The 22,813-nt window shown below is 44.0% G+C and overlaps 1 protein-coding gene across 4 annotated transcripts in view; it reads right to left on the bottom strand.

The window, feature by feature from the left end:
- Nucleotides 1-4,050, bottom strand: part of RGS7BP (regulator of G protein signaling 7 binding protein) — a 185,726-nt gene extending 181,676 nt beyond the window's left edge. Inside the window, exon 1 of one of the 4 annotated variants that reach the window (XM_030193179.1) lies at nucleotides 3,180-4,050. In XM_030193179.1, coding sequence (XP_030049039.1) covers nucleotides 3,180-3,332 — 153 coding nt within the window. In that variant the 5' untranslated portion in view covers nucleotides 3,333-4,050. Of the gene's footprint in view, nucleotides 1-2,995; nucleotides 3,027-3,179 lie in introns of those variants that run through there. The other 3 variants (XM_030193176.1, XM_030193177.1, XM_030193178.1) reach the window with 3 other exon arrangements.
- Between the last annotated feature and the right edge of the window lie 18,763 nt (nucleotides 4,051-22,813).

The following is a 22,813-nucleotide window of genomic DNA, read 5'->3' as shown; positions in this document are numbered from 1 at the left end:
TGGGGAATATATTTTTTCATTCAATGAATAATTAAGTTCTAGAATTCACTGCCAGAGGATAATGGTAAAAGCTGTTAGTGCAGCTGGGTTTAAAAAAAGTTTGGACAATTCCAGGAAGAAAAGGCATAAGCCATTATGAAGGTGGACTTGGGGAAATCTATTGTTTATCCCTAGGGAGAAGCAGTATGGAAGCTATCTACTTTTTAGGATCCTACCAGGTACCTGTGACCTGGATTGGCCCCTGTTGGAAAGAGGATTTTGGGCTTCTTGAACATTTAGGGCCCTGTTGACTAAGGTGTACTAGTGTTTTTAGCATGTGCACAAAATTAGTGCATGCAGTGTAGGCGCCCATAGGAATATTGTGGGCGCCTACAGAGTTAGCGCGTGCTAAATGCACTAACACACTTCTAGCGCGGCTTAGTAAACGGGGCCCTTAGTTTTATCCAGCATGGCAATTCTTATGATCATAAAAAGGACCCTTTGGTAAATAGCACATTAACTCAAAAATGTTTGTGTTACTGGAATACATTTATAGTATATACAAACTTTTATTCATACTGCTATAAACCTTTACATTTAAAATCCACGCTCAAACTAAGGAGATGAAATAAAGGAATCTGGTTAACTAAAGATAATTCCATTAATCAATCCCTGAAACCTAACCACAGTCTATAACATCAGATGTTACAGTCCACAAATAGGTTCCTAAATCAGTGAAGATCAAGTTTTTAATGCTTCCAAAGCCAATGTCTTAAAAATGGCTTAAAGCACGCCAAAATATTATCATTTGTTCAGGGATATCCAGAAACAAACTTCCTTGATCAGGGCTATACAAAAAGAGCCCATAAGGGAATTCTCCTCTTTCACACTCAAGAGAATAAAGATTTTTCCAAATCTTCTTTTATCAGCAATAAAATCCACAGGTCAAAATCTGTCCTCTATATAGATCCATATTTTGCCACCTGGCTTCCTCATGAGGAACAGAATTCACATGGGACATAGACCCCTGCCTGATCAACTTTAATGGTCAAAAAATACTTCTATTAGTACATGACCCTGTTAATATTAAAAGAAAACAATGATAAGATATTACATCGAGTAGGCACATGAAGTTTTTATAGAATTTTTGTTATGACCTACTTGACATGATAAAGGTCTGAGCTGAAAGTGAACTTATCCGGGGAGTGTGTGTGTGTGTGTGTGTGTGTGTGTGTGTGTGTGGGGGGGGGGGGGGGGGGGTTAAATGGGGAGCCTGTCACCAAGTCAGAAACAATTTCTGCCCATCCACTTGCCTGAATATGTGAGATTCTGCTTTGGGCCTTCCTCTCTCGTTCCTTTTGCTTGGCTCCTGTGCTGCTGCTGTTTTTACCTACAATGTTTTAGGGTGTGCCTTTAGCAGGATTTGGGAATGGTAGGCCTCTTGTGAAGACAATGCTGTAGGCAGCAGCCCCCCCCCCCCCTTTTGCAGCCACATTAATGGCAGTAGAGGAACAGAGGCAGTATGAGATGGGAGAAGTCAGATTAAAACTTAGTGTGAGAGAATGGAAGACACTAAAGGGAAGCAAAATAAAGCAGAAAAGGAAAAGAGAGTACATAATAAAAAAGGAAAGAAACATGAATGACAAAGAAAAATGAAAGAGGACAGGAGAAGAAAAAATGGCAAAACTGGGACTAGACACTGAAAGAAATGGGCCCCTTTAATTTTTGATCTGGCACCAATCCAGATCAAAATCACATTTTGGCTGGTCTCTTCCCAGACCACAGCCTGCCTGCTTACTTGCTTCTCTACAATCTTTCTAGCCTATCACTTCTTCCATGCCTCAATTACAGACATGTGGAGAGAAATTCTACAAGATTGTGTGTTAACATTCGCATGCCAATTATGCAGGTAAATCATTGGAATAATGGCATATATGCACATAAATGCCACTATTCAGTGTAAGTGAGATTCTGTAAATACGTGCATATCTTAAATAGCGCATAAAATGTGGGATACAAATGCAATAAATAAATAATAAATAAATATTGTACAGGGAGGTGCACACATTCTGGGCAGATCATGAGTGGAATCCACATTTATGTGCATAACTTATACAATACCATAACTTATGCCTGTATGGCCAGAACTTAGGCATATAAACCTATTGTAAATGCTTGTGCCTAAATTATTGACCTTGTTCTTGCAGTGCTGGGGAATGTACCGTATGGTTCTTTTGTCAAATAGGCTACATAGGCTCCTAGTTATAGAATTACCTCCCACATGCTTCCACTGTAAGTTTTTGAATCATAAAGATAGTGGCAATGTATACTGTCCTTGTGATGCCACAGGTATTTTTCCCCAGCACTGCGAGAACAAGGGCAAAACTTCGTCAGGCAGTTCCAGGAGCCCAGTGAAACAACAGTGGTGGCTGGGGAGGTGAAGACGAGACAGTGAGTGCCAAGGAAGAGAGAGGAGGGAAAAGAAGCATCAGTGATACATGTGCAGCTATGAGGCAGGCTTTTCTGCTTTGGATGTCATTATTGCAATGAAGGACAACACTGCAAGACTCAGACTTGTAAGTCAAGCAGTTACAAAACTTAGAAAAGTCATCACCCCTTGCATAAAGTAAACAAAATCTAAAGCACTGTCCACCTGCAATAAAAAAAAATTAAAAAAAGACTGAAAAAATGTCTTCATGTTTGGGAACGATATTTGACAGGTTAGCACCGCCTACCTTGAACAGCCACAAATGAACACTTGTACGAACAAAAAGAACAAAAAAATACAGAGAACAAGTTGAAAGCCACACATTTGAGTACACACACACAAATCAGAACCATGATTACACAACCACACCCATTCTTGCTGACAACAGATTATCTCTTTTGACACCCTTGCATCGAGCGGTCTTAACTGTTCATTATTTATAATAATTGAACTCGTGAGTATTATTTTCTAAAAAAATCATTAAGCCTCTCCCCCTTCCCCCAAACAAAAATAAAATAACAGGCATACCGCGTTCACGTTTCTTTTCTAAACCGTTAAGTACTTGGGTAAGGGTGTAAACTCAAAGGGGTGCTGCAGTTTTAAAAATAGTGCATCTGCACGTGATCTGAATAGATAAGCTGAGGGGGAGTGGCACTAGGGCAAACGAAAAAAAAAATACATTTCAAAAAATCCTCTTTGTTGTACTACCCACCATCTTGCAGACCTCCAGGGCTCTCTGGATTTTGTGGGCGCTCTCTGAGCTCCCCCGGCGCTCAGAGTCTCTGGCAAGGGGTTTGCTGCCGATTTGGAAGATGGATCCAGACGACCTGGGGCGGTTTTTGCGCCCATTCGGTGCAGAACTCATGCATACACATCCACTAAAGCAAAGCCACACTGGTGCAAGGAGCCGAGACGATTCTGGAGATCGGAGGTGATGAGCCGAAACTGGGATCCAAACTCGCTTTTCTTCACTGAATCAAATCTTGCTGTCGGTAACCTTCAGCTAGAAGGAACGCTGGACGTGCGATTCCTGTGCCTTTCTGCATCGCTTCAACTACCGGAATAGTAACAACAACAACAACAGAACGAGGTCAACTTCTCTTCAGCAGCATTTCAGTTCCTGCAGAAATATCCCAATGTGAACATGCCGAGCCTTCCCTACAGCATCGATTTTAAGGCAGGGCAGATACAACCATGTCTTGCAGTTAAGAGTTTCCATTCAGAACTGAAGGTTTTCAAAAACCCTGAACTGGGGAAGCTCTTAATGCCCGGATTCTCCGAGGACCAATGTCTTCATTACCCGAACAAGCGCAACTGATCTCCCCAGAGTGGTAAACAGTCTAGATCTGTATCCTCGATCCTCAGAGGTCTTTTCCCCAGGATCCGCTCAAACGCTGATAGAACTGGTAGACGCAGGGAATCTGGCAGACTGACGTTGTTAGCAGCAAAGCACATTGATAGGACAGGAATACTTATGTGATCCATCAATCCAACCCCCCTACAGCTTATACACTTAGCCAATCAAATCCTCCAGACCATCCAATTGTAATATTGCTTCATTCTGCTCTATTATTAGAAACGTAAAGTGTCATCGGAGCGAAACATGACCACCTGCCTGTCAAGGGCGAGCTTTGATTTTAACTGAGGATGTTTTGCACGCAGCAGGTCTCTCTTATTCCACACTCCCCCGCTGCCCTTTAATCTGCCGCCGGCACCTGGCGACTACGCGGATAATGTGTGGCCGCCTATCTTGGTGCTGGCGAAAGATTTGCCGTCGGCGCCACTACAGCAGCGGCAGCGCAGTCTGTCTGACGACGCCCTCTCATTTACACTGAGCACCGGGAGGGAAAGGCGCAGGCCTCTCTAATTTAGGAGGAAGTGGGGAGAATAGGAGATGAACTGGTGGCACTGAAGGGAAAAAAAAGGGGAGGTGGGGGGGAGAGCGAATGAAACGTGAGGGAGGGACAGGAGGGAGACATCAGCCAGATTGGGGAGAGAAGCAAGAAAGCCTAGAGGCAGGAGGAAAGAAAAATGAGTCCAAAAGAAAAGTGGGAAAAGGAGAAGAAAAGGCAGAAAAGTTTGAAAAGAAAGACTTTTCTGAGAAACAGAGACAGTGAATAAATAAAACAAGATACCCAGAATGATTGTAATGGGAAAGTGGCACATATTGATTTTGTTCAGGGTACTTTACTGTTCTTCTTCCTCAGTGCATTACAGTGGCGTAGCCAGACTGCCAATTTTGGGTGGGCCTGAACCCAAAGTGGGTGGGCACAAAATTTTCTCTCTACCCCCCCCCCCCCCCCCCCCCAGCAAAATGTAGTCACACTCAGATGCATTTGTCACACAGGGTAAAGTGCTGCTTTTCAGTGCATCAGATTTCAGACAATTTATTTAATAGCCTTAACACCCTTTTCAGTGAGCTTTCAGAGGCCAAAACCTCCTGCCTCAGGTCAGTATAATGCTGTTACGGTATCCTCTCTTGACCTAAGGAAGGAAGTATTGGTCTCTGAAACTTTATTAACACAGGTACCATATTACTTTATCCTAAATTAAAAATAAAATTATTTTCTTTACCTTTGTTGTATGGCCATTTACTTTTTCTCATTGTGTTGCTCCCAGTCTCTAGATTCTGCTTTCCTTCGTTTTTGCTTGACTCTTCTGCCAGGGTTTCCTGGCCATTTGTCATTTTTCTCTCCTTTTTCTTTGCTTTCTTCAATATTTTTCTGCCTCTCTCTGTGTCCAGATTTAATTCATTCTTACTATCCATTCTTTAATTTCCTTCATCTACTTATGGCTTTTCATCTTTTTCTCACCCTTGTTCTCCCCATGCCCCTTCCTCTTATTCTCCAATCTTTCACTACTCCCCCTTTCCATGCAGCAGCTCTCCTCTTTCTCTCCCCATCCTTCCAGTGTCTCCCCTCTCTCTCCCCATCCTTCCAGTAGTCTCCCCTCTTTCTTTCTGCATCCTTCCATCCAGTGTCACCTCTTTCTCCCTACCCTTCCATCCAGCGTCTTCCCTCTTTCTCTCCCCATCCTTCACTTCCACCCATCTACCCTCTCTCCTGATCCTTCCATCTAATGTCTCTCTCCCTCCTTCTAACTAGTGTCTCTCTACCCTTTTCTGTTCAGTGTCCCTTCTCTCTCCACATCCTTCCACTCTCCCCTTTTTCTCTGCATCCTTTCATCCATCTCCCCTCTTTCTCTGCAATCCTCCCATCTGTTTTCCCTCTTTCTCTCCCCATCCTCCGTTTTCCCTCTTTCTCTGCCATCCTCCCATCTGTTTTCCCTCTTTCTCTCCCCATCCTTCCATTTTCCCTCTTTCTCTCCCCATCCTCCCATCTGTTTTCCCTCTTTCTCTCCCCATCCTTCCATTTTCCCTCTTTCTCTGCCATCCTCCCATCTGTTTTCCCTCTTTCTCTCCCCATCCTTTCATTTTCCCTCTTTCTCTCCCCATCCTTCCATTTTTCCTCTTTCTCCCCATCCTGCCATCCATTTTCCCTCTCCCATTCAGGCCCACCAGCCCCAGCTCCCATTGCCGGCCACTGCTGCTTTTCCTGATGAGCAGCAGGGCCGGCGCTACAAAAAGAAGAAGCGCTCAGCTGACTGAGCTGAGCGCCAACGCGTTGCTAACCCGACGAGAAAAAATGTTTTTAAAAAAACGCGGCACTGCAGGCAGCCTCGAAGCATTGGCTGCTGGCTCTGCAGGCTCCTTCCATCTCTTACATCACTGCCCCTGTAGCGAAGCTTCGCTACAGGGGCAGTGATGTAAGAGACGGGAGGAGCCTGCACAGAGCCAGCAGCCAATGCTTCGAGGCTGCCTGCGGTGCCGCATTTTTTTAAAAACATTTTTTCTTGTCCTTAGCGACGCGTTGGCGCTCAGCTCAGTCAGCTGAGCGCTTCTTCTTTTTGTAGCGCCGGGTGCCGGCCCTGCTGCTCATCAGGAAAAGCAGCAATGGCCGGCAATGGGAGCTGGCGCTGGGCGGGCCTGGGCTGGAATTGGGTGGGCCTGGGCCCACCCAGGCCCACTCGTAGCTACGCCCCTGGTGCATTAACCCCTAGCCTGCTGATTATCTTAGATTACAAAAGAAAAAATGTTAGGTCCATTTACACAGGTGTGATTTAGAGGTCCCCAACACAATTCTTCTACCAAAGATTTTCTAATATCCCAGGCAGAATAGATGGGGAAAGATTTAGGCCCAGATGCATCAACCAAACGTTAAAAAATAAGAATCGTAAAAGTGCTTAACGATTTTTAAAAAACGAGGCATGCACTACAAAAACACTCCAGAAATGTTCGGATCGGTATTGCAAAGTAGGATGTATCACAGAATCATTAAACCCGTCGTTAATCACCGCCTAAAGCATGCGCAGAGCAGCCCAAGCGTTATGCTGGCTGCTCTGAACATGCCACAAAGGCCCAGCTGTCAAAACAAAAAAAAACCCCACAAACACGTGTGTTTCAGGAGGGGGCAAAGGCACTTGTCATGAGCGTCCTGTATGGATGCCTTGCCCCCCCCCCCCGCTGCTCCCCGCTTCCCCCCCCTCACGAAAAATCTCCAATTTTAGCAGCCCCGGGCCGGCCCTCCTCCCTTCCTGTATTCTCCCACACTAGCTCCGCCTCCTGCCATGCTCCGGTCCTGTGCCCCGCCCCCGCTGCCCCCCTTTGGTCGTGGCTGCCGCTCCCCCCGTCCAACTACCCCCTCCTTTGCCTTACTGGCCCATGCAGCGCCTCTCACCTCTGCTGCACGGGCAAGAACAGCTGATCGGCGAGTCAGAAGGCCTCCTCAGACGTCCCTTCTTTCTTCCTGGGCCCGCCCTCCTCTGACGTAGGTAAACTACAGGGCGGGCCTAGGAAGAAAGAAGGGACGTCTGAGGAGGCCTTCTGACTCGCCGATCAGCTGTTCTTGCCCGTGCAGCAGAGGTGAGAGGCGCTGCACGGGCCGGTAAGGCAAAGGAGGGGGGGGTCATTGGACGGGGGGAGCGGCAACCACGACCAAAGGGGGCAGCGGGGGCGGGGCACAGGACCAGAGCATGGCAGAAGGCGGAGCTAGTGTGGGAGAATACAGGAAGGGAGGAGGGCCAGCCCGGGGCTGCTAAAATTGGAGATTTTTCGTGTGTGTGTGGGGGGTGGGGGAAGCGGGGAGCAGCGGGGGGGGGGGGGGGCAAGGTGTCCATACGGGACGCTCATGACGAGTGCCTTTGCCCCCTCCCGATCCTTTTTTTTTTTTTTTTCTTTTTTGGTGCTGAGGGAGAGGGGAGCAGCGGCGACCTGGGGCGTCAATAAAGGACGCCCCTGACGCGTTTTCGCCCCCCCCGCCAGTTATTTTTTTAATTGGATTTTGTTAACTTCTAGCAGACAGACAGCCCTAATGAGAGGTACAGACTCTCGTTAGATTTCACGGTGTTCTCCTGCGTTAAACGAATCGGAAAAGGTTAGTGCATGTCATTTCAATGGGATTTGTAGAAGAATTGCTCATCTGCATTCAGTTTTCGTTAGCTGCTACTGTCGTCGGAAAATAGGCTTTAGTGCATGGAAATGATAGGAAATTCTTCCTTGAGGGCTCATTTAACGATGAAAAACGTTTTGTGCATCTGGGCCTTAGTCAAAGTTTACATGTTGAGAGAGTTTAAAGCAAGCTGCTTACCTGTTACAGGGTTTCTTTGGACAGCACCGTAAATCAGTAAATCTCCCCTTACGTTCCCGCCTGAAACCTCTGCTCACAGGACAAATCCCTTCTCTCGGTACCTTTCTCCACCACCGCCAACTCCAGGCTCTGCCCATTTTGCCTCGCCTCACCCTATGCTTGGAATAAACTTCCTGAGCCCTTACGCCAAGCCCCTCCCTACCCATCTTCAAATCCTTACTCAAAGCCCAACTCTTCAATATTGCTTTCGGCACCTAACCTTTATACCTTTCAGGAAATCTAGAATGCCCCAATTTGATGACCCCTACTTGACTAACTGTACATTTGTCCTTTAGATTGTAAGCTCTTTGAGCAGGGACTGTCTTTCTATGTAAATTGTACAGCGCTGCGTAACCCTAGTAGTGCTTTAGAAATGTTAAATAGTAGTAGTAGTAGTAAATCAGGATGTAAATGTACAGTAGGACTGCCTAAGTAGATGACTGTAAGACATCAAACTGCAAAATTCTGGGGTCAGAATGTTGTTAGGCAAGAGGAAATGGGAGCATGCCTTTTCACTGGTTCTGGGTAGATTATTGGGTGCTGTTTAAGGTTTTGGCTTTCATGTCTCAAACCTAGATGCAAAGATGATGTGATATGTACCTCTGAAACCTCTTTGATCAAGCTAAATAACCTGGTTTGAATTGAGACCACTGGACCAAGCTAAACAACCTGGTTTGAGACCACTGGACCAAAAGATGCTTGTCTGCGTAGACATGATGCATAAGGCTTTCTCAGTAGATGGTCATGTGCAAATAAGGGTCAACAGCCAAATTGTAGGTGATACATTTTTATTAGACTGGGTTAGGGGACCATTACAAAACTACATTAAGTACTAATTAAGTACTTAACGTGGGTAAAAAAAGACACCACAAAATGCATTAAAGTGTTCTGCAGTATTTCGCCTATCAGCATGTGCCAATTTTGTGCATTTTTTTGGTAAATATTTTGGGAGGGGGAATGTCATAAGTGTGGAAGCATTAACAGCTAGTGCAGTGGTTCCCATACCTGGACCTGGAGGTGTCCCAGCCAGTCATGATTTCAGTATATCCACAATGAATATTCATGAGATAGATTACAATGCAGTGAGGGCAGTGTATGTAAATCTCTCTCATAGTAAGCAAGTGACAGCAGATAAGGACCTGAATGGTCCATCCAATCTGCCCAACAGTCACATTAATTATCAATTCAAGATTAAAATCAACCATGAATGTGGTAATACATACTTGATCGTGGTCTTTCTTTGATGTTTTTGGGACGTAGACAGTAGAAGTCCGCCCAGCTCTGTCCTTAGGTTTCAACTACTGGAGTTGCCATCAAAGCCCACTGCAGCCTATCCAAATCAATCCTGTCATTTGCAGGACTACTACTACTACTACTACTACTTAACATTTCTAAAGCGCTATTAGGGTTACGCAGCGCTGTACAATTTAACATAGAGGGATGGTCCCTGCTCAAGGAGCTTACAATCTAAGAGACAAGTGAACGGACAGTCCGATAGGGGCGGTCAAATTGGGGCAGTCTGGATTTACTGAACGGTAAGAGTTAGGTGCCGAATGCAGCATTGAAGAGGTGGGTTTTAAGCAAAGACTTGAAGATAGGCAGGGAGGGGGCTTGGCGTAAGGGCTCAGGAAGGTTGTTCCAAGCATAGGGTGAGGCGAGGCAGAATGAGCGGAGCCTGGAGTTGGCGGTGTTGGAGAAGGGTACAGAGAGGAGGACACAGACCCAGGGCCGGTCTTAGGGCAAGGCAACTGCATAGGGCCTTGCACTCAAGGGGGCCCTGCGTGGCGCGCCTGAACTCTGCCCCAACCGTCCAAGTTCCAGTCCCCCTCCCTCTGAATTTTAAAAGTCATCTAAGTTACCTCGTCAGGGTTACAGCGGCAGGCAGCAGCAGTGAAAAGCGTGCTAGTTCGGCGCTTCAGGAGCCTTCCCTTCCCTCTCTCAGTTCTGTCCCGCCCTCCCGTCCTTGCGGAAACAGGAAATGAGGGCGGGAGTCGGGACCAGAGCTGAGAGAGAGAAGGGAAGGCTCCTGAAGCGCCGAGCTCGCACGCTTTTCACTGCTGCTGCCTGCCGCTGTAACCCGATGAGGTAAGATGATTTTTAAAATTCGGAGGGAGGGCTGGAGGCCCCTGGAGCTCGAACGGAGGACTCGGAGGGAGGGGAGCCTTGGAGCTGGGAGGGAGGTAGGCAGGCCTTGGAGCTGGGAGGGAGGGAGGTGGCCTTGGAGCTCAGAGGGAGGGAGGCCCTTTGAGCTCAGAGGGAGGGAGGGGGGGAAGTCCTGGAGCTCGGAGGGAGCTCAGAGGGAGGGGGGATGGTCCTGGAGCTCGGAGGGAGCTCAGAGGGAGGGGTGATGGCCCTGGAACTCAGAGGGAGGGGTGGCGGCCTTGGAGCTCAGAGGGAGGGGGCCCTGGAGCTCGGAGGGGTGGAGCTAGGGTGGGCGTTGAGCTAGGGTGGGGTGGGGCTAGGATGGGGCCCCCATCAAATTGGTCTGCATAGGGCCCCGCACTTGCTAAGACCGGCCCTGCACAGACCATAAAAATTTGGACAGTCCAAATTGCTGGAGTGTCCGTTGAAGCCCTCTCCCTAGCCCATCCTAACCAGATTGTTATATGCGGGACTTAGACCATACAAACCAGCCCAGCACCAGCCTTAGTTGATACAGCCAGAGTTGCCATCTAAGCACTCCTTGACATGAATATTCATTGTGGTTATCCTGAAATTCTGACTGGCTGGGGTGCCTCCAGGACTAAGTTTGGGAACCATTGAGCTAGTGCATTCCCATTAGCACATGCTCTGGATAATGCAAGGTTAATGTAGTAAGTAATTCCATGTTACTTTTTTGCAAGCCATGAGCTAATGGAAAAATTTGTGTGGGACCTGCAAAACAAAGCAACAACAATAACAACAACAAAAATCCCAAGATAAGTAAAGTGCCTTAAATATGGGTTTAATGCACGGGAAAGTTCCATGTTAAAATGCACGAAGCCCATATTTCAGTGTGTTTTAGTAAAAATATCCCTTAATATATTTTTGAAAATCTTTTGAGATTTATCCTCTCTTCATCAGTGGAGAAATAATGCAGATTTGTTGGATTTAAATAGTGCAAACTTATCTAGGTGTTAGGTTGTCTGCATATGTTAGTATGGTGTACAGCGCTGCGTATGCCTTGTAGCGCTATAGAAAAGTAGTAGTAGTAGTAGTACAGCTCAGTGCAAAGGTGATGAAATTAATAATTTACAGTTTAAAAGCCCTATACCTGATAATGGGTAAGAAAATCATTGTTTTTGTTGAGTCATTTTGTATCAGTCTCAAAGTGTCTGATCATTGTGATTTTAAAAGTTTTCCTTTCCTGTGTGCCCCTGAAGTTTCCTTTAAGCACATAAAGGAGTGATCTTGGAGAAATGTTCATCTGAGTTGTCATTCTATTCTATTCTGTAATGTTTTATGTCTGTGAAGATTGATAGGTGTCCTCAGTTTTTGGCTTGCTTATTTTTTGCATTGGATCATATATATTACATTCATAGAGAAGCATGAATGTGAACCTTTTACTTTGTCTTTCCCCTGTGGGTAGCTCTAGGGCCTTGTGATATGTGCTTGCACAACTTGTATTGCGGTATCTTGCAAGGTTTTCTGCCATGTTGTCTCAGATCCAGACTTCTTGTATGTATTAAAGGACACATTCTTGCAACAAGACATACAACTCAATTTGGTGATTTAACCCATTTAGCTGAAGAGTATTTAATCTGTCAATCCAACTTGATTCCTCTTCATGCAGTCTCCACCCTTCATCCACACTGGTTCAACATCAATCACAAAACATTTTAAAGGTGTAAAGGCATGTGAAAATTCCACACAATGTTCTACTAGAGGTTCATTTGTTTTTAATCTCTTCAGGTTTGATTTATGCTCTGACATTCTAGTCCTTAAATTTCTAATGGTCATTCCAACATAAAATTTGGAACATGGGTACACAATTACATAAACTATGTACTCCATTCTACAATTAGTAAACTGCATTAACTTATAAACTCTGCAATCCAATGAGTTTTTAAACTCTTTGATTTAGTGATGTAATGAGATTTCTTTTAAAACTTGTTGACTGGGCTCTAATTGGCCCAGGAGCTTTTTTCATTTGAATTGTACTGGTTTTTCCCCCTGTTTCAACCTAGGAGAAGAGAAACAGAAAGCTCTTTGGTGAAGCCCTGTAAAACAGTTATATTTGATAACTGGTGAGCAGCTATATGTCCTGATCTCCCCAGGTATTCTTTTGAAAGTAAACAAATGTTTAGTTAGTATTATAATTGATCCATATTTCAGTTACCTGTTGTTGTTTGCTGATTGCACATTTTTTTGTACACTGTTCAATTTTTAAAGACAATAAACAATTTAATTTATTGCCTCTTTTTCTGGACTGATAAAGAATCCTGGTGGTTTGTGTGTTGTGTCTGTGAGTGCTTTCTGGAAATTGTGGTACCACTGGGAGTGTGGCTTCAGTAAGCTAGAAATCACTGGGGATAATTTGAGAACAGGAGACTCGACCAGAGGTGGTTGTGACTCAATCAATGGGAGGAGGGTGCTAGTGTAGAGCACAAGTGGCAGGTGCAGGCAGACCTTAGCTGTGCTGCGGATAGACTTTCTAAGTGGCCATGGTGTAACCCCAGGTGGGTGACTAGGCACATCGTGACAGACCTTTAGTCCTTCTTTTTAGGTGGCAGCATGGTGGGATTGTCAGGCTCAGTATGTGGTGTGAGGGTCACCATCCACTGAGTGGTTCAGAGGTTTGTTTGTTTTTTATCTGTAGCCTCCAGACACAGAGCACAGTGAATAACTGTAGCAGCAACAGGGTTCTTTCCAGCTCAGTGTTTTTTTTGGTAGTATTAGGAGATTAGCAGTGTGCTGATGGCAACTGGCTGTGGCCAACAGACACTAGAGATGCCTGACCTAACACAAGTGAAACCGGATAACCTCAGCGGGGAGGAGCTGCAGGACCAGCCTGCACAGAGTTTTCCTGGGGGGAGAGCACACCCCTTGTGGGCAGAGGCCCATGAGTTGGAAGGGCCAGATGCCACACCAGCTGAGAACCGGCAGATCTACATGCTAGAGTGACAGCGGCTAGATCAGCTGCGGTGTGAGGAATGGGAAGAGCAACAACGGCTAGACCAGCAAAGACGAGAAGAAAAGGAAGACCAATGGCGGCGTGAAGAGTGTGAATTCCAGCAGCGGCGAGAGGAATGGGAAGAGTGACAGTGGCGTGAGGAGTGGGCGTTCCAGCTACAGAAATTAAACATGGAGATGGAAATGGCTCATATGCAAAGCTCCTGCCCAACCCCTGTGCTGAGGCCAGAGACAAGGTCCATAGCTCAGATAAGGCCCAACTTGTTTTCACAGTTTGAAGATACCCGAGGTGACATAGATGGATATCTAACTGCCTTTGAGATAACTTGCCGCCTCAATGAGATTCCTCAGAAAGGCTGTGTGCACTATCTGGGAAGAAAGCTGACTGGTAGAGCACTTGAGGCATTCCAAGAACTGTCCATGGAGACGTACTCCCAGTTTGAGAAGGTGCACAAAGCTTTGTTGAACCATTATCCTATTACCCCCGAGACCTATAGATTGAAGTTCCGGACTTTGAAAAAGGGGGCTGTGAAGAAACTGTATTTTAAGCATGTAAAATCTATTGGATATTTTCCTGTATTATGTTCTGAAGTGTACTTCTCCTGTTTGACCAGCAGATGTTGTATGTTTATGCTTAAAGCTGTTACAGAGGATTGACTTTTCTTTATTTAGCACACAGATAATAGGAAGTGTCTGTAGTGATGTAACCAGTTTTTATTTGAAACTTGACTGTTCTGGGCTCTGATTGGCCTAGAGTTTTGAAATTATCCAGCAGATGCTGGCTGTTGATTCAGTCTTAGCCAGGAAGAAAGAGAGATAGATCTCTTTGCTGAGGGAATTAGTCAATTGGGTGTAAACATTATTGATATTTATTTATTTATTTATTGTTTGCATTTGTATCCCACATTTTCCCACCTCTTTGCGGGCTCAGTGTGGCTTACAATAAGATAAGAATAATGAAAATACATTTGTTACAACTTGGTTATGGGTTATATTGTACAAATTATGCGAGATAATCGAATTATCATTAGGAATATCACAATGGAACGTCAACATGAAGCTTACGGGCAGTGTTAAGACACAAAAGCATATGGTGTACATATTTCTGTGAGTAAGTGTATGAGTAGTGTTGAATTATAGGGGATGGGAGATCATAAGTGGATATATGATGCATTGATATCTGTACCACTTGTATATCTTTTCAACAAATGGAGAACGCATTACCCAAACACTTTCAAATTTTACCATATACAAATTTGCAAATGAGGGGGCAAATGTAGCCTCCATATCTACTCCAGACTTATGTAAATAAATTTTACTATCAAAAAAAAGAAATTTTCTTTCATAGCCAGACGAGATACCGTCACCAAATATTCTGTGGAACTAAATGTGGTCTCTCTCTTTCTTCCAAAATACTCTCCATGATCAACAAAGCTTCTTCTTGAGAGATTGAAATATATAGTGAGGCTACTTCTAAAGCAACCATCAAAAAAGGAAAATAATCAGGATCTATATTTTATAGTAAACTAAAAAATGAGTGGCACCTTTAATATATGATGAGATCTTAATGACTTCTACTTTCAAAAAAATGATCCACAAAAGTTGAAAAAGGTTCTAATACGGATTGTCTTGATGACATAATAGTTCTTCCAGGAAGGTTGACTAAACTCTTGTAAATTTTTGGTAACTTATATAACACAGGATATTTTGTATTCAAAAAATGTATAATCCCTATATGCCTAGAAACCTGCTTCCAAACTTTTTATTGTGATTTTTTTGAACTTGATTTTGTAAATATTTTGTTAGATCCAACAATAATAATAGATATATCTCTTTTTAAAGAGGTTAACAAGAGACCTCTGCATCATATTTATATCCATCTAAAACAGGGGTGTCCAACCTCGGTTGAATATGCATGAGATCTATTTACATACAATGGAGGCAGTGGGGAAATCCTGATAATCTGACTGGATTGCGGCCCTCGAAGACCAAGGTTGTACAACCCTGATCTAAAACAACCACAGCTCCTCCTTTATCCACTTTTAATGCCATTCTCAATTCCTGAAATTGCCATTCATTTACATCTTATATAATCCGTTTTTGAAGACATTTAATGTAGGATCTACATGCACTATATAGTTTTGATGTTGGGTAGCATCATTTGGGCAGTCTCTTTAATCCTAATTGTTACATGGGTACAGTAATTGAAATCACCCATTATTATACTGTTGCCCAATTTGCCAGCTTTCCTCATTTCTGCAGACATTTGTTCATCTGTTCATTTTGTCCTGGCGGATGGTAGTACAGTCCTACCAATATATTGCTTCATCTTAACACATGGAATTTCAATTAATAAGGATTCCACACTGCTATCTGATTCATGTAGAATGTTTATTTTGTTTGACTCAGTTTCCTCCAATTTGTTACGTGGGTACAGTAATTGAAATTACCCATTATTGTACAGTTGCCCAGTTTGCCAGCTTTCTTAATTTCTGTAAACATTTCTTCATCTGTCCGTTCTGTCCTGGCAGATGGCAGTACAGCCCTACCAGTATACTCCTTCCCTTCACATAGGGAATTTCTATCCATAAGGATTCCATGCTGCTATCTGTTTCATGCTATCTGCTTCTTAGGCTCACACACACAGACAAGGAGAGACACAGGCTGCACATACTGCAGGAGGACATGTTTATCCACTCCTACCCTAGCTGAGATAACATTTAATCATCTCTCTGACCTCATGTGCAACTTTCTTTAAATTAGTCACTTTATTTTCTAACTCCTCTTACTCTCTTACCTATCTATGGGCCCTGTTTTTAGTAAGCTGCGCTGTAGGCATGCTAACTTTTTAGCGCATGCTAAAAATTAGGGTGCGCTAATGATAGGGACACCCATTATATTCCTATGGGTGCGTTAAAAAGTTTGCACGCTTACAGTGCGGCTTAGTAAACAGGGCCCTTTGTGTTCCGTCTTTGCTTATACCCTACTCTATCTATTGAAATGTTCTATTACATATTGTACACGTTGTAAGTAGTATACTATCCAGCTCATTTTCGAAAGAGAAGGGCGCCCATCTTCCGACACAAATTGGGAGATGGGCGTCCTTCTCTCAGGGCCGGCCAAATTGGCATGATTGAAAGCCGATTTGGCCGCCCTCAACTGCTTTCCGTTGCGGGGATGGCCAAAGTTCAAGGGGGCGTGTCGCCAGTGTACCAAAGGCGGAACGGGGGCATGGTTAAGAGATGGCCATCCTCGGCCGATAATGGAAAAAAGAAGGGCGTCCCTGACGAGCATTTGGCCGACTTTACTGGTCCCTTTTGTTTCACGACCAAGCCTCGAAAAGGTGCCCGAACTGACCAGATGACCACCAGAGGGAATCGGGGAAGACCTCCCCTTACTCCCCCAGTGGTCACCAACCCCCTCCCACCCCAAAAAAAAAACAATTTAAAAAACATTTTTTGCCAGCCTCAAATGTCATACCCAGCTCTATGACAGCAGTATGCAGGTCCCTGGAGAAGTTTTTAGTGGGTGCAGTACACTTCAGACAGGCGGACCCAGGCCCCCCCCCCTACCTGTTACACTTGTGGTGGTAAATGTGAGTCCTCCAAAACCCACCTGAAAGCCAGTGTACCCACATGAAGGTGCCCCCCTTCATCCCTAAGGGCTATGGTAGTGGTGTACAGTTGTGGGGAGTGGGTTTTGGGTTTTTTTTTTGGGGGGGGGGCTCAGCAAACAAGGTAAGGGAGCTATGCAGCTGGGAGCAATTTGTGATGTCCACTGCATTGCCCCCTAGGGTGTCCGGTTGGTGTCCTGGCATGTGAGGGGGACCAGTGCCCTACGAAATGCTGGCTCCTCCCATGACCAAAAGCCTTGAATTTGGTTGTTTTTGAGATGGGCATCCTCGGTTTGCATTATAGGCGAAAACCGAGGCCGCCATCTCTAAGGTCGGCGATCTCAACATTTTGCTCGACCTAAATGTTGAGATTTGGCCAGCCCCGACCGTATTATCGAAACAAAAGATGGATGCCCATCTTGTTTCGATAATACGGGATGCCCCGCCCCTTCGCTGGGGCGCCCGTAAAGATGGGCGCCCAGTTCGATTATGCCTCTCCATGCTATACTTTGTAGTATTATTTGAATATTTTTACTGCTGTAATTCTGTAATGCTTATATTTGATTTATTCTTACTGTACACCACCTTGAGTGAATTCTTTCAAAAAGGAGGTAAATAAAACCTAATAAATAAATAATGTAGAATGTTTATTTTCTTTGACTCAATTCTCTCTAATTTGATCCACTCTATCATTGCGATATAATTTGTACTCTGTTAACACAGTGTCCTATTGATTGTCCTCCTTCCACCAGGTCTCTTACATTTATTTATTTATTTGTTATATTTGTATCCCACATTTTCCTACCTATTTGTAGGCTCAATGTGGCTTCCATAGTTCTGAAGAAGCACTTTCGGACTCCGGTGTAGATAAATACAAAGTGATGTTGTGGTTAAATAAATAAAGCTAATGTGGCGCAACCACATTGGGGATCGCGCAATGGAAGATTTGTGTCCTGGCTGTAACGTGCTTTAGTTATGTTGTGTTGCAAAGATTGGGCATTTATGTTGGATCGGTGGGGTATGCCTTTTTAAACAGGTGAGTTTTTAGGTTTTTCCGGAAGTTTAGGTGGTCATTCCTGTTTTTTTAAGGCTTTTGGTAACGCGTGCCACAGTTGTGTGCTAATGTAGAAAAAACTGGACGCATATGTTGATTTGTATTTGAGTCCTTTACATCTTGGGAAGTTAAGATTTAGGTATGTTCTTGCTGATTCGGATGCCAATTATATCTACTTTCATCTAGCGCTATATACTCCTCTCCCTTCTTATTTTGCAGGCTTCTAGAATTTGTATATAGACACTTTAAATTGTGTTTTTTCCTTTCATCTACAAGCTGCTTAGAAGTTGACGGGGATAATTTGCATTGTTTACTCCGCTCTCCCCTTAAACACTCCTAACTTTCTTTCACCATTGTTGAAACCTCTCTGTGTGGATTCTCTAAATGTCCATTTCAATAGTACCCTTCAAGGATATTCCACACCAAGCCATGCACTTTTGGGCAACTGTCAGCTCCCCCCGCCCCATTTTAGTTTAAAAGCTGCTCTATCTCCTTTTCAATGTTAGTGCCAGCAGCCTTGTTCCATCCCAGTTAAGGTGGAGTCCATGCTATTGGAATAGGTTCCCCCTCTCTCAAAATGTTGCCCAAGTCCTAACAAATCTAAATCCCTCATCTTTACAATATCATCTCAACCTTGCATAGACACTTCGGAGCTCTGCCTGCTTCTTGGGTCCTGCACATGAAATGGGGGCATTTCCAAAAATACAACTGTGGAGGATCTGGATTTCCGCTTTCCACCTAAGGGCCTAAATTTGGCTTCCAAAGGCTCCCCCCCCCCCCCCACATTTTCCTGTGTCATTGGTATCCCTATGTACCAAGACAGCTGGCTCCTTCCTCAGCACTATCTAAAATCCTATCTAGGTGATGTGTGAGGTCTGCCACCTGCACACCAGGCAGGCAGGTGACCAGATGATCCTCACATCCACCAACCATCCAGCTATCTACATCATGATTGAATCACTGACTACAACAGCTGTCCTAATCCTTCCCTCCTGGCAGAAGCTCCTGCAGACATATCCTCAGTATGAGAGGATATTGCATCCCCTGGTGGGCAGGTCCTGGCTACAGGATTACTTCCTACTTCATCAAAGTGAGGCTCTCTTTTAGGAGACCTCTGTCCTCCAAGACGGACTGGGAGTGGAACTTCTCTACAATATCCTTGTAGGCCTCCTTTATGTACCTCTGTGTCTTCCTCAGCTCCTCCAAGTCTGTTACTCTAGGCTCAAGAGAACGGACTCATTCTGTGAGAGCTAGGAGCTTTTTGCATTAAGCACACACATATAACCTTTTGCCAATTGGAAGATAATCATGCATGTGACACAATGCAAAAGACTGGATTGCACTCCTCTCACTACTGGACTTGTTAAGGTACTCACTCACAGTAACACAGTTTGCTTCTGAGGAAGTAAATGACATGTAATTAAAACTCTGTAATGAAAACTCCCCTCTTGCTATCCTAATTAGAATAACTGACTATAAATTAAGACTGTAAATGAAGGGGTGTGCTAGGAGTGGGTTGAAGTTGGGAAGGAGCTGGGTATGAAGAATGAAATAGCCTCTAGAAAGAGAAAGGGGATGGGACATGATATACCGCCTTTCTGTGGTTTTTGCAACTATATTCAAGGCAGTTTACATAGTATATACAGGTACTTATTTGTACCTGGGTGTAGGGAGCTTGGAGGGGAAGGGGCTTGGGACCCCTAATGTTTGTATATGCAGAGAACCCCTCTGGATAATAACAAACAAGGATTACTTGTAAGATTTAACCCCACCTAATTATTTCTGTGTGCTGTTTTCAAGCCTTGCTAACTAGATCAGGCTGTAAGGTGGCCTTTATGTGACCCACACTCCTTCTAACTAAACTGGACACAAAAACATGTTTATGCATTTAGTGTGATTTGTTGGGCAAGTAATGGGAGAAGGGGAAGTGGACCTTTTACTGAGACAGATGTGTTTGGGTGAGAGACAGTTATACAAGATCTTGGGGAGGGAGATGTGTCATGAGAATGGAACCCCCCAGTTTTTTCTCTATTTTTACTGACCAATGTTAAGGTCATGTATAGGGCAAGATACTATGCCAGACAGCTTAATAATTTATTGATTGTAACAAGCTTTTAGAAGATAAGTACGTGCATATAGAATGGGCCAACTTAATTAAGATAACTTTAATGGATATTTGGATTTGTATTAAATTCTTGGGTCAAGATTTCCTGTGTTTCATACAGTTTACTGTTTGAAACCACATTGTATCTGGATAGTGAAAAGGGGACATTGGGAACAGTCTGCTAGCTTAACCACAAGGTCAGCTGGTATATAGTTTGGATATGTGATGTAAAAAAAACTGCTGAAGTATATGAGGAGGTGGGCTTGGAATTTGTGACAGAAGGTATGGTGGGTGAAGATAGCATGCCTTTGTGACTCAGAGTCAGGTAGAGTGGTGTAACTGCTATTCTAGGAATTAGGGTATGAACTGATAATTGATAGGATAGAAGTCAGATGTGTTGGATTAGGAAAGTAGATGATTGTTTAGTGGGATGTGCTAAGATGGTAATTAGTTTCCAGATTATTGTATAACATGTACTAAATCAATTGTATAAAAATGAGGGAAATCTATGTACATTGGGCTTCCTTGTCCCCATGGCAGTGAACTGTCATGGAAATAGGGAAGTATCTCTCTCTAATTATTTCTTTTCTGTATTTCAGACTTGCTATAAGCCTATGCTTGAGCTATTATTCACTTGTTTTCAAAATAAACTTTTATTTCACTTCTGAGTAAGTACTATTTGTTTTATTAGTGTAAGAAACAAATCCAAGAATGTGGGTATTCTAGTAGTAATCAGTTGAGGTTTGGCTAAGATGGGTGCAGACCCCAATGTGGGGCAATAGAGGGTTAGGTGACTTGCCCAGAGTCACAGGGAGCTGAAGTGGGAATTGAGCCCAATTCCCCAGGATCAACATCCATTGCGCTAACCACTATGCTACTCCTCCACAGCAGGGCCTATCTATTAATGTTGTAGGCTGTGACAGTTAAGTTTCTGCCTCTGGCAGAAAGTTCAAGTTTAAAACTATGGAGAAAAAAGTTTTACATAATGGAAACTAATTAATAAAATTTGCTTTTTTAAATTCAAACTCTCTTTATAAAAAAAAAAAACCTATAATTTATCTTTTATCCCCAACCTTTAAATCACTAAACACAGAGCAAAATAATGTTCACTTACCCAGAGAGAAATGTTCTGTTCTCTCAGAACATCTTAGAAAGACGGTTACCTGGGACCTTTTCATTCTATATAGTTTTGATTCTAAGGAGACTGCTTCAAACAGACCCTTTGAAAGTTAACACAGTAATCAGATCGCCCTTCTGCCCTTTACAACTACTCTACCTTCCTCACAGGCCCCGGTGCTCAGAAACAAACGTGGGTGGTAGAGGCACCTTTGCTGGCGCATCATGCTCAGAGGCCCCTACCTCAGGGCATAGGAGCCAACTTTTCAAAAATCCTGTCGATTGCAGGACTTCTTCCCTGAACAGTCCCACCCCTCAGTCCCCCTGTACTGTGCAAATATAAAGGCGGCAGATGCAAATTTCAAAAACTGACATATTTCATTCACTACACTATAGGTTAACAAATACAAATAAAACAAAAAAAAAAATGGAAAATATGATAATATCATTTTATTGGACTAAATACATTTTCAATTAGCTGCTCACATCATTCCACAACATCTCGGCATCGGGAATCTACCTCAGGCATTTGCAGGAAATACAAATGCAGTCAATGTTGTCAATTGCAAGCTCCAGCATTCCATCAAAGCAAGATTCCTATGGTTTGTTCCTTCCTGGGTATTACTACAGTTCCCAATTTTGGATTATCTTGCCGAGAGCTGTTCAAGCCACCCTGATCCGTCTCAGCATCTGGTCTGCCACAGTCCATTTTAGACTCTTACCCTTTTCCTTTTACTTCCTACTCTGTTCCTTTTACCCTATCTAATGTAATTGTATTTGATTCCTGTACATTGTAAGCCACTATGAGTCTGCTTAATGTGGAAAAAGTGGGGTATAAATGTTCATAAATAAATAAATAAATTAGCTTTCAGAGGTCAAAACCTCTTTCCGCAGGTCAGGACAGTATACTGCTGTTATGGTATTCTGTTCTGACATGATAAAGGAGGGTTTGGTCTCCAAACATTAGTCAAAAATGTATTAAAATTAGTCTAATAAAGATATCACCTTATTTCCATGTTCTGTATTTAACACAGCTTTATCCTAAACTTAAAATAAAATTCATTTTTTCCTACCTTTGTTGTCTGGCCGTTTACAGTTTCTAATTGTGTTGGTCCCAGTCTCATGTTTCTTCTTTCCTCAATCTCTTCTTAACTCTCTCCCCTTTCCATCCAGCGTCTGCTCCCTCTCTCTCCCCTTTCCATTCAGCGTCTGCCCCCTCTCTTCCCCCTTTCCATCCAGTGTCTGCCCCCTCTTCATCCAGCGTCTGCCCCCCCTCTCTCTCCCTCTTTCCATCCAGCATCTGACCCTTCTCTCTCCTCACTTCCATACAGGGTCTCTCCTCTTTTTCTCCCTCTTCCATCCAGCATCTGGCCTCTCTCTCTCATTTCCATCCACTCAGGTTCCTCGCTCTCCCCAGTTCCATCCAGCATCTGCATCCTCTCTCCCCCTTCCATCTGACATCTATCCCCTCTCTCCCCCTCATCCAGTGTCTGTCCCTCCTCTCCCCCTTTCCATCTATCTGTCCCCCTTTTCCCTCTCATTCATTGTCTGTCCCTCCTCTTCCCCTATATCCAGCATCTGCCAGCTCTCTCCCCCTTCCATCTGACATCTGTACTTTTATTGAACATCCAGGACTCAACATGAGTCGTGTTTCGGCCTTTTA

Source organism: Microcaecilia unicolor, chromosome 2 (assembly GCF_901765095.1).
Source record: "Microcaecilia unicolor chromosome 2, aMicUni1.1, whole genome shotgun sequence".
Classification (NCBI taxonomy): Eukaryota; Metazoa; Chordata; class Amphibia; order Gymnophiona; family Siphonopidae; genus Microcaecilia; species Microcaecilia unicolor.
The sequence above is the reverse complement of the archived record's forward strand: the minus strand, read 5'-3'. Positions and strand labels throughout refer to the sequence as shown.